Source organism: Drosophila willistoni, assembly GCF_018902025.1.
Source record: "Drosophila willistoni isolate 14030-0811.24 chromosome XR unlocalized genomic scaffold, UCI_dwil_1.1 Seg105, whole genome shotgun sequence".
Lineage (NCBI taxonomy): Eukaryota > Metazoa > Arthropoda > Insecta > Diptera > Drosophilidae > Drosophila > Drosophila willistoni.
The window spans coordinates 2256070-2267035 of NW_025814054.1; the positions used below are offsets into that span (position 1 = coordinate 2256070).

The 10966-nt window shown below is 39.6% G+C and overlaps 4 protein-coding genes across 5 annotated transcripts; 3 read left to right on the forward strand and 1 right to left on the reverse strand.

Annotated features, from left to right (window-relative positions):
- Nucleotides 1-1816: 1816 nt before the first annotated feature.
- Nucleotides 1817-4502, forward strand: LOC6645101. Its single transcript, XM_002067814.4, has 6 exons — nucleotides 1817-1922; nucleotides 2265-2454; nucleotides 2962-3085; nucleotides 3153-3314; nucleotides 3388-3521; nucleotides 3602-4502. The coding sequence occupies exons 2-6, from the start codon at nucleotides 2392-2394 to the stop codon at nucleotides 4397-4399; spliced, it is 1281 nt and encodes a 426-aa protein (XP_002067850.1). The 5' UTR covers nucleotides 1817-1922; nucleotides 2265-2391; the 3' UTR covers nucleotides 4400-4502.
- Nucleotides 4453-6221, reverse strand: LOC6645102 (probable proline--tRNA ligase, mitochondrial). Of its 2 annotated transcripts, XM_002067815.4 has the most exons (4): nucleotides 5946-6221; nucleotides 5637-5888; nucleotides 5321-5582; nucleotides 4453-5264 (listed from the first exon to the last, which is right to left on the reverse strand). In XM_002067815.4, the coding sequence occupies exons 1-4, from the start codon at nucleotides 6036-6038 to the stop codon at nucleotides 4486-4488; spliced, it is 1386 nt and encodes a 461-aa protein (XP_002067851.1). In that variant the 5' UTR covers nucleotides 6039-6221; the 3' UTR covers nucleotides 4453-4485. The 2 variants fall into 2 exon arrangements, with proteins under 2 accessions (XP_002067851.1, XP_023032979.1); XM_023177211.2 differs by having other exon boundaries at nucleotides 5321-5888.
- Nucleotides 6222-6296: 75 nt separating this feature from the next.
- Nucleotides 6297-7606, forward strand: LOC26529413 (snurportin-1). Its single transcript, XM_015177882.3, has one exon. It carries the CDS (start codon nucleotides 6393-6395, stop codon nucleotides 7488-7490), a length of 1098 nt encoding a protein of 365 aa, XP_015033368.1. The 5' UTR covers nucleotides 6297-6392; the 3' UTR covers nucleotides 7491-7606.
- Nucleotides 7607-7634: 28 nt separating this feature from the next.
- LOC6645103 (ras-interacting protein RIP3) lies at nucleotides 7635-10053 on the forward strand. The gene is made up of 3 exons (XM_023177156.2): nucleotides 7635-7993; nucleotides 8059-8247; nucleotides 8627-10053. The coding sequence occupies exons 1-3, from the start codon at nucleotides 7688-7690 to the stop codon at nucleotides 9974-9976; spliced, it is 1845 nt and encodes a 614-aa protein (XP_023032924.1). The 5' UTR covers nucleotides 7635-7687; the 3' UTR covers nucleotides 9977-10053.
- The last annotated feature ends 913 nt before the right edge of the window (nucleotides 10054-10966 follow it).

Here is a 10966-nt window from a genome sequence, read left to right on the forward strand (position 1 = left end):
TTTCGAGGCTCTAATTGTTAGAGCTAACAGTCTGAGAATTCCCATATATATTTTAATGAACGGAGCGATTCACTCGGGCATGAAGCCTGTTTTTCTTCTCAGGGAAAGGCTAAGACCAAAAACAAAACCAAAACATTTCCCTTCCCCATTGTTCGTTTCACTATCTTTGCAATTGCAAATGTTTATTTAATTGTGCAAATTGCAAATAAACAATACGAAAATAAACCAAAAAAAAAACATATATGTATATCTCCAATTCTCCAGGTGAACCAGTCGGCAGCATCACCTGCAATTGGGTTAGTTAAATATAATCAACAGATTTACATTTTAGTTTTTATTGTGGGTGTTAATTGAGCGCATTTTTTTTGCGAATGATTTTGCAAAAATGTTGAATAGAGAACTACGACGATAAATGTTTAAGTACACAGTACACAGAAAACTTTCTTAACCATCCAGTACAAGAGAAAGATATTCAAAATCATCACCATCAGATGAAGACATTCGTATCCTAAGGACAATTTTCAAAGCCCATGAGCAAGTCTGTTAACCAATCTTTGATCCTCCAGTCAGCAATATGGAATTTCCCGTTGTTATGACTTATAAATTTCTAGATTTTTTTACATCGTAATTTCTTTTTATAGGCTTATCAATTAGACAACTTAAGTACAACTTTAGTTCTTAAGCCATGGGCATTTTGCAAGGTAAACTTTCTTAATTTTCAATAAAAGAAAAACTAGAAAACGACGATAGCTATCTATCTATCTTGGGCAATTATTGTCTTGTGCTCTCGAATGAGTCACTCTATACCTATGCATATATGTATATGATAATTAAGTTATATCAATCAAAAATTGATAAAGTGAAAAAAAAAAAAAACAGAACAAACGAGTCGACATGCTTCTTGAAAAGGAAAAACAAATAAAAAAGTTATAGAAGTGCTTTATACCTTACTTTAATTTTTAATTTGAATGAGTATTACGAGTTTTCAAGATGATAACTAAAGTATTTTGTAATTGAAATTTACGATATTTAATATATATATGGAGAAATAATCCATACTAAAAGTATTTACTGGTAATAAACGAATGGTATTAATATATTAAGTATACGCAATGTGCGCGTACATATGTATTTTTGTTGCTGTTGTTCAGATAAGTTAAGACTTGTGATTGAAAATGATTTCTCAAGATTTATTATTGTTGATTTTATTTTTGGATCTCTGCTAATTTTACATATAAAATTAATAATATTAAATATTTACTTAATGCTGATTTCGTTGTCGGCAAGACGATTGACGACGAGCCTATTTTTCTATGCAATAATCATCCACAAGTGTGCCATATAAAATCATAATAAAGATAAATATTTGTTAGCTCATTGATAAAAACAGACAATGTGTACAATGTTGTACGTTCGCTCCTCTCTGTTTTGCTTGACTTCAATTCAATTGGATATTACAAAAGGCAAAAATATTTGCCATTTGCCCCTGGCCTAGTCATGACTATCAGATGAATGGCTAGTTGGTTAAATAGTCTTTGTGGTTTCCTCATTCTAGAGAAGGGTGGTTTTTTTTTTTTTTTTGTGTTTCTGTGTGTGTTTTTTGTTTAATCTGTGAGGCATAACATATATCTGTATATGTATATTATGTGTGCTTTGATAACAAGTGTTTCGCTTAAAATTTCATTAGGTTTATCTTATCGGTAACGAAAAAGAGTCGTCGTTACAGCCAAGAGAAGAGCAGTCAATGGCCATTCAATCAGCTTGGGAGACTCCATTTGCTCGTGGTCTTGCTCAGTCCAAAGGAGGCATTCGGTGAAAACGTTTGCCACACAATTATTCATTTCATGTATATACATTGTATATATATTCTCAAAGACAATTGAAATCGGCAAAAGTTTGGTGGTTTTTTTTTTTTATAAACGGTGAGATAACGCTATTGTTGTTGTTTTTGTGATTGTTTTTATAGCCATCATTGCGTATCAAGTGACGGAGTAACTTTTTTTTCGCCTCCCTTCAAGTGCACAACACACGCTTCCATGATTCATTCTTCTAATGATCACAATAAAAATAATAATAATAATACGAATCGAAATAAAAAACCCAACATGGAAATGGAATTGAATAGTAACTTCAAGAACTCATTAAATTGATAAGATATACCCTCTGTATAAGAATATATATACATATATTATTGATCATAACCCATGCTTCAGTTAAATTGAAATCAAAAATAAGTTCCGATTTCTTTATATGTACACATATAGCCGAGAGACCCTTATCGAATAGACGTTAATTGGCTGGCCAACTGATCGGTTGCACAACACATCAAACTAAGGAACTGAGGAGCGGGAACAGGAGCAGGAACAGGAGCAGAACAGAAGCCACATCAAGATGGCTGGAGTTAGTGTTGGATTTGCAAAATGCTTTATACTATTCATGGCAGTTGTTATATTCGTGAGTAACCACAAATTTCTAATCTCTGACCACCACCACCACCAACAACAAGAACAACAACATGAAAATATATCTGATTAATTTATAGTTGAGATTACGTCCAAGTGGAATGTGAAACTATATATACATATATATATAGTACAGTATAGCGTCTAGGTTTTTCCCCCAATCGTATATTGTATAAACCATTTTATTACTAACTAATTTTTGAATTTGTATTCTCGATCTTTTAGAGATCATTAAAGTAATGTAATGGACTTAGGATTTATTTTCAATTATCGAAAATACCCAAATGAAAAAAAAATAAAGTGAAAACGTTCCTAATCTAATCGTTTCCGCTCTCAATTAATTTTAAATGTGACTAACTGTTGGAATTATATTTTGTTTTTCAATTGACTTTTGAAAAGCTGCTAAAGAAAAATGCGTTTAAATCCTTTGAAATAGAGAGCCATACTTTATTAGATGTGTGCATTGGCATGTAAACAATTGGCAATTTTCTATTCACAGGCCCAAGGTGCTGTCTATTTAGGCCTGGCCATATGGGGCATTACTCTGCATGAGTGCTCAACAGAACCAACGGAAATAGCCAAGGAGCCGTTTAAGTTTGCGATGGATTTGATTTACTTTTCGGGTGAGTACTGAAGCATATAGTATGAAAAGGGGGAGGAAATCTTATTAAAATCCAACTTATTTTACAGATAAGTCATGTGGTGATCCGATAGTGTCGCTTGAGGGTCAATCTGCTACCCTCAGCATGGACTGGGAAAAATCGGATAAAATAACGCATCGTGAATTTATATTCTTCGTAACCTATGCTGTGATCAGTGGTTTATGGCTGGTCACATCATTGCTAATAATAAGTGAGTTGAGTAACGAAAAAAGGAGAGATGGTATATGCAACTAACTGGAATCGGAATGTCTAATCTATTATAGCCACATTGTGCAATGCTACAACTAAAGTCATTTCGGGAGTTATCTACTGGCCCTGGTTCTTGTCAGTGATCGCTGGCAGCATCGTGGATGTGGTGGCGACTGTATATCATGGTCTGGACCTAAGTCACACATTGGTAAGCCAACTGTTGTTGTTTATGCCTGATGTGCCACCAATAATCTCTCTCTCTCCCGTTCTCTTCCTGTTCTGTTTTAGACCTATCAAGAAGCCTTTGAATACATAGGAGCTACACTTAGCACACCGGAATTGGGAACTTTTCTGGAACCCTTTGGTGTCTATTTCTCCACGCCGGCTATTCTGATGATCTGCCTTAGTTGTCGAGTGGTCTTGATTTGGTTGCTCAATGTTTTTGGCAGCGCCTTCTGTTTGTCATTGTCGACTATTCTGGCCAAACAAACGGCAGAGAAATCTGCAGCTAATAAGACCGCTCCTACCTCTAGTCAGGCACCCACTCGCCAGCCAACGCCGCAACCCCAGCCCCAGCCCCAGCCGTTGACACCGCAGCCACAACCCGTTGTCCAAGCTGTTGTTGTACCTGAGCCCGTACTGCTGGAATATCCTGAACAGATACGTCCTAAGCCGTTGCCTATCATTATACCAGCCGAGCAATTCCCGCGTCAGGATCGTACCACTTTGCAATCGCCAGTAATGGTATTGCCGCCACCCCAACAGCAGCAGGCAGATATCAACACTTATCGGCACACTGAAGCCCATCCGGATCGTCTCAACTATCCACCATCAGAGCCACCAACGCCCCGTGCCCCATCTCCCGCCGTGCAGCAATTGGCGGTCACTTCGCCTTTGAATAATCGCTATAGCGAAATCTATCCAACAGCACCACCAGCCAATCCTAGGGTTAGCGAAGAGCTGCGCAATCAGATGCCTTGGTCATACACTAGCATGACAGCCAAACCGCCGCCGCCACCACGTAAACCTCAGCTGCAAGTACAGATCTATCCACAAATCCCCGAACCAGACTATGCTGAGCATTAGCCGGTTCAGGTGTTTGTATACATATACTTATACGAAATATAGAGATGGAGATGTTGTGTTATTGTTAACTTTATTTCATAGTAAAGCTAAAGCGTATGGCCAACCTTTTGTTGTCGATTTGTTTGCTCTTCCTCTTTGGTACTCATTCTGATGTTAATTAAATGCTTCTTTTGGCTCACATATTGATTGACCATTTGGAGAGCTTCATTCAAATTCAATTCCATTTTGTTACCATCACTTGAATGCAACTCCAATCTAGGATCTTCGGGTAAAACAGATTTCGCTCCCGCTACAATGATGAAGGGATGACCCAGACGCTTGCCATCCAGTAAACGTTTCCCAATGGTCAAGTCTTTGCGATCATCGTGTAGCACTTCATCGGAACCACAAATATCTCCCAGATGCTCTAACAGATTATATTCCACACGTTCTGCTAAGGTTTGCTCTTTGCTTCCCTGTTTGGGTCCTATCACACAGACATCGTAGGGTGCCAGCAATTTGGGCCAGCGTAGTTCCTGGTCTGTAGATAGAACTTCCAGAGAAGCTGCTAACACACGACTTAGACCTATACCATAACAGCCCATTATAAGGCTCTGTGGTTTACCCGAAGTATTTAGAAACGTGGCTCCCAATGGTTTTGAATACTTATCACCCAAGAGAAAGGTATGGGCCACTTCCACACCATGGACTTGACTTAGATTATCTGCCTTCTGGCAATTGGGACAGTTACTGGACTGGTGGAAAACCTCAGCGTTGCCAGCAAATCCGCAGGATTCACACTTTACAAGAGTGTCCTCGCCCACTGATGATATATAGTGATATTCGTGGGACAAACTGCCGCCCATGATACCAGTTTCAGCATTGACTACAACAAAGGTTATGAGAACTTAGGTCAAGTAGCTACTTTAAGACCGAACTCACCCTTGACAAAGGGAACTTCAAGCTGCTGAAAGAATCTGTCATAGGCCTTAGTTATTATGTCATAAGTATCTTTGGCTGTTTCCTGGCTGAGATCGAATGTGTACATGTCTTTCATGAGAAACTCTTTGGCCCGCATCATGCCAAAGCGAGACTTCAGCTCATCCCTGAATTTGGGCCCAATCTGATATAGACGCAGAGGCAATTGACGATAGGAAATTGGAGCTGCTGTAGCCAGCATGGCTGTCACGGCTTCCTCGTGGGTCTGAAATGAAATGGCGTTTAATAAAAAGTATTCTCTAATGGTCCACACACTCACTGGGCTCATAAGAAATTGCTTTCCACTTCGATCCCGCACCATATAGAACTCGGATATGTCTCCCTCTAACCGTCCGCTCTTTTTCCACAACGCCGTCGATGTTAGTACGGGTAGGGTTATTTTCTGACCACCAGCCTCAACCATATTCTGTTGCACCAAATTAATGCATTTGTCCAGGGATCGTTGGGCTATAGGCATTATTTGATAAGTGCCATTGCTGCCGGATTTGATCAGACCCAATTCTGTGAGAAGCTTGAATGGCAATGTTGTTAAATATTATCTGCCGGTACGCTAAAACATTCGGCTTACCTTTTGACTACGGGATAGTTGCTCTGTTTGCTTGATAACCGCATCCTTTGGCTTGACCAGCATAGGCCAAAAAATTTTCGAGGCTCTGTTCATCTTACGCCGGTAGCAATCAGCTGTTGTGCGCCTACCAGCTGTGATCGTAATACGGCCAGTATTAGAGTTTTTCTCTAGCTGTCTGAAAATTCTCCAAAAACCGCTGATCAATTGCAGTTAATGAGAAACACAGTTGGCGAAAAACACAGTATAGAGACTTTATAACGGGAATCTTTATATAGCTAACTGTTAGTTTTACATCGAATTTGAGCTCCCACATTTTAATATAATTTTATTGCCACCCTCACAATAATCGATAAAAATCGATAACATTCGAGCGCCGAAAACAGACATCTGTTTTTCCACAAAATAAAAATATATTATAATATAATATTATTAATATTATAACACAAAATGTCTTCAAACTTCAAGGATTTGTACAAAAGAAGCATGGACTCTGCTGAACAGCAGAGAAAGCGCCAACGCGAGCTTCTGAAGGAGCATAAACTAAGGCGGCAGCAGGAACGAGATGAGAACCGGGTGATGCCAGTACAATCTTGTAAAAAGAGTAAGCAAAAGCAACGGGCCAATTACAGGGGACGGACAAGAGATGAACTCCAGTACAGACCGCAATTATCCGAATGGCTGCGTCACAGACCCGAGGAGCTTGGCGATTGGCTTTTAGTTCCCTGTCCCATTGGCAAACGTTATTTGGTAGTTGCCAATAACGGTAAGACCAAAGTTTACAATAAGGGCGGCCGGCAAATAATGCAAATCCAAACAATGCTGCCCGGTGATGGGCAGCAGCACAAATGTACAACTATTTTGGACTGTGTTTATGTAGAAGATATGGACATTTTCTACGTGCTCGATGCTATTTCCTTTGGTCAACAAGATTTACAGGAGTGCGAGGCAAATTTTCGTTTCTATTGGCTTCGAGCTCGTTTCGATGAATATCCTGTTGATCTTGGTCAGTGCAGGGATGGCCATGAAAAGGCCTTTGTATTGCTAAAGCACTACGATTTTGAAGATGCATCTGCTGTGGAGGAAGTGCTGCAAAAGTATCCCATTTGGGAGGAGAACAAACCACAATTGGATGGTTTCCTCTTCTATCACAAGCAAGCAAGTTATGTATGTGGAACGACACCTTTAGTCTGCTGGTTGTTTGCCTATATGTTGCCCAATCTTTTGGGATTGCCAGTAAATGGCAATTATGTGGCTCCCGAGGACTATTTACCCGATCAGGCTTTGGATTACATGGATGAATTTGATAGAAAACTAAAAGAGCAGAGGAAAAAGCCAATACAAAAGCGGGAAATGACGAATAAACCCACAGAGATGGACCAGGAACCAGCGCATGCGGTGGAAGAGGAAAGTGACGAAGATGCGAGCTTAAGGAATCTTTTGAATCATCAGCGGCTTTTGGAATTGGGCGAACTGGATATGGACTGCAGCGAACCATCCTTAGTTTCTCCTCCTCCTCCTCCTCATGCCGCTGCTGTGAGTTGCTGATTGTTTGGTGGTGACTTTTCTGCGTTTGCGCATTAACTTCTAGACCCTGGGCCAGTGTATTAGCCTCAAGTTTTGAGCCCAGATTTCTGCCAACCAGAAAAGTTAAATTAATTTAATTATTTCACTAAAAGAGACAAAGAAACGAAAATCAAACAATCAAAAAAACTAAACGAAAAAACTATTCAAAAATATCCAAAATGGTTATTCAACGCAGTTGGAAAATCCTTAGTGAGACTGGCGGTGGCAGTCAAACCTCATCAAATCTCAATGATAATCAACAACGTTCACCTTCGGGCCTGCAGCAGCAGTCAATAAATTCCTCTTCCGATGATTCAGATTGCTCGAATCAAACCACACATTCAATGGACACACGAATGGCCAGTCCCTCACCCATCGATCATCGCAAATCACTCGAATCGGACTCGAACAATGATACATCCTCACTCTCGTTATCTCTGCTCTGCGAATCCAACTCAACAGATACAGAGCCCTCCACCACAGTGGTATGTCATTTTCTTTGACATTATGATTTCGTTCCTAATTTGTGAATAATTTGTATTTGATATAGAAATATGTAACCACTCCGGATATGGCCGAGTCCATGTTGCAGCGAATCCGACAGCGTTTGAGTGGCGCACATAACATTGAAAGCGGTGGCAGTGCCGAGTCTGCGATGAGGGCCCTGGAATTGCTCAGGATTAGTGTACAGCAATCGTTTGATGCGGAAGTCAATCAGATTATAAAGCGCTACATGAATGTAAGAGTGACTGCAGTTTTTATTAAAATCAATCTTTTCATATTTAGTTATCAATACATATCGACGAGAGTTGTGGATTATAAAGTTATATATTTTTTGTTGCATATTACAAATATAATATTTTTTTTTATATTATATATAAAAATATATCTTACTAATTCCTTAAATTTGGCTTCCATAAAAAGCTACTGAAATTCTATAAATTATTATAAATTTTATATACATATGTATCCCGGAATCATTTTATTAGCATAAGGGCAAATCAAGTTCTTTTTTTTTGCGTCGAGCGTTATGGAGAAGTGGAATTTGACGAATATGAAATTGATGGAAACTAATTGCTTACACTCTGTATCTATTCTATTTTATATTTAATATGCAGAATTACTTCAGACCTGCTTTTGGAAACATCAAGGAGAATTTGGGTCAACATACTGTGAATGAGGAAACCCTACGAAAAATGTCATCTTGCGCTCTACTGGAAAATGCCAAAGCACAGTATACAAATTTTATACGGCAACAACGTCTGATTCCAGGTACCACAGAGCAGCAGCAACAACAGCAGCAGCAGCAGCAACAGCATCAACAACAGCACCAACAGCAGCAGCAGCAACAACGTTTAAGTCTTAAAAGACCGGCCAAGCAAAATGATTTCAACAATGGCAGCAAAATGTTTGCCAATAATCTGGGTTACGCCACTGGAAAGCCAATGCCCGCACAAAGTCAATTGCTGTCCCAACAACAGCAGCAGCAACAACAACATCATCAGCAGCAGCAACATCAAAACCCACAGCAACAATCAATGGGACAAACTCATCCTCTCCAGCAACAACAGTCACAGCAGCAGCCAACTCATAGGTCTTTAGTTACACCCATTGTGGGCGGGACGCTGCCTACACCTGTGCGTCGTCAGATCTTTTGGAATACGGCCCAAATTTCGACAACTACCAAATTTGTATTGGACGTACAGGCAAATTTAGCCTTTGGTTTTGGCACCGATGGCAAGGAGCGTTTGGCCAGCAAACATCCGGAACTAATACGTTATCTGCCCGATGCAGAGGATCGGGATTGGTTGGCATCGCGCGGCATTATATCGTCTGAGAATCGTAGTTCTCGTTTCCTGTTTCTCATCTACGACGAAGTTTGTCGTTTGCAGCAGTCGCATGAACTTTATCGCCACAAGACCAATATAGATCTGAGCATGATGTTAACTTTTAGTGTCACCGAAGCGATGATACACAAAATGAAGTTATTCTTTGTTGATTTAAATATCAAGAGTCGTGGCTTGATCACCAATTCGTATATCATGGCCAACAATCAACAGCAGCAGCAACAACAACAACAGCAATCGACTGCAGGGTCTAATAACAGTCACCTAAGGAATGCCTTGCTTCAGGGAGTGGCAATTCAACAGCAACAGCAGCAGACGACGACGACACCAACGCAATCGGAGGAAGCTGCCATTAAGGATCAACTTATGCCAGCTGCCTCACCCACACCCTGTCTTCAGGGACAAGTTGTCGGTAGCAGCAGCAACTCTACCGTTTCCCCGCTCAAAGCCAAGCTGGTGTCCAGTTCCACATTGAGTTCATCGCATGCTACACTGACAGCTCTGTTAAACAATGCCGGGGCAGGTCCATCCTCTTCAACATCGTCGTCGTCGTCATCATCAGCATCATCATCATCGGCGAGTGCTTCTACAACCAGTTCAGGCGGCAAGTTTAGAAACTAATTAAACACCTTTCCAGGTATTCTAAATGTCCAATTTCTAGCAATAAAACTTACTTTCATTGTAATTATTAACTGAAACTTAGTCGATCAAGTGATTAATTTGTATGTCTGAAGGATCATCGTGTCATTAGCCTCCAAATCAAAGTCTCCATAAACCCATTAATAATTAACAAATTGGCAAAATTGGATAACAAATTGGCTAAATTGGATAACAAATTGGCTAAATTGGATAAGACATGTTTTGCGATAAGGCCCAATCACCAAACGCTATACACATACATACATACATATATTAAATTTAGATAGCAACTGAATTGCCAAAGAATTGCTAAAGAACTTCTCGAATATACTTCATTGGAATCCAAATCGATTTCTTTTTTTCCAGCGAATGTCTGAATATTAGGTAAACATTTAACGTTCTCCGATTCGTTATGGAGTGCCTTCTGTGTAATCATTTGATGATCAGCTGATGGTCATATTACCTATAAATGTGTCTGTGTCTGGGGGCAGGAGGCGGTGGAGGAGGAGGAACATCTTCACAATATCATAAACTTACAGTATGACGAATTGATTAGCTTCAGCTTGGGGTTTCAATTACGACAAATCGCAATGATCGATGATCGTTCGATATTTCTCTCTGTTGCCAACTGTGCAAAATTTTCAATGATTTAAGACCCTCCAGTAATTTGATTATACTATTTAAAAGTAATTGTTTAGAAAATGACCATTAAGTAAGTAAACGCAATGCGTCTACGTTGAACAGAGATGGAGATATATAGAGAGAGACGAAGATAGAGTTATATGCACACCTGTTGGACACACAGACATTTGCTTAATAATATTTACACATGTGTTTCGTCTTTTGTCTAAAACAAATCCACGTAATTAATTTAATAAAAATATTCTATATGCTCGGGGCGTCGACTTGGCCAATACCCCGTCATTTGTCATTCGTCATCGGTCATATACATATCTCAGATTCATTATAGTG

What these genes read in the sequence shown, in the direction of transcription:
- LOC6645101 (XM_002067814.4), top strand. Translation starts at nt 2,392, where the DNA reads ATGGCTGGAGTTAGTGTTGGATTTGCAAAATGCTTTATACTATTCATG. An exon ending in TCATGGCAGTTGTTATATTC is followed by an intron (nt 2,455 to 2,961) that starts GTGAGTAACCAC and finishes TTCTATTCACAG; the next exon opens with GCCCAAGGTGCTGTCTATTT. An exon ending in CACATCATTGCTAATAATAA is followed by an intron (nt 3,315 to 3,387) that starts GTGAGTTGAGTA and finishes AATCTATTATAG; the next exon opens with CCACATTGTGCAATGCTACA.
- LOC6645102 (XM_023177211.2), bottom strand. Translation starts at nt 6,038, where the DNA reads ATGAACAGAGCCTCGAAAATTTTTTGGCCTATGCTGGTCAAGCCAAAG. An exon ending in AACTATCCCGTAGTCAAAAG is followed by an intron (nt 5,889 to 5,945) that starts GTAAGCCGAATG and finishes TTGCCATTCAAG; the next exon opens with CTTCTCACAGAATTGGGTCT. An exon ending in TGAAGTTCCCTTTGTCAAGG is followed by an intron (nt 5,265 to 5,320) that starts GTGAGTTCGGTC and finishes CCTTTGTTGTAG; the next exon opens with TCAATGCTGAAACTGGTATC.
- LOC26529413 (XM_015177882.3), top strand. Translation starts at nt 6,393, where the DNA reads ATGTCTTCAAACTTCAAGGATTTGTACAAAAGAAGCATGGACTCTGCT.
- LOC6645103 (XM_023177156.2), top strand. Translation starts at nt 7,688, where the DNA reads ATGGTTATTCAACGCAGTTGGAAAATCCTTAGTGAGACTGGCGGTGGC. An exon ending in CAGAGCCCTCCACCACAGTG is followed by an intron (nt 7,994 to 8,058) that starts GTATGTCATTTT and finishes TATTTGATATAG; the next exon opens with AAATATGTAACCACTCCGGA. An exon ending in TTATAAAGCGCTACATGAAT is followed by an intron (nt 8,248 to 8,626) that starts GTAAGAGTGACT and finishes TTTAATATGCAG; the next exon opens with AATTACTTCAGACCTGCTTT.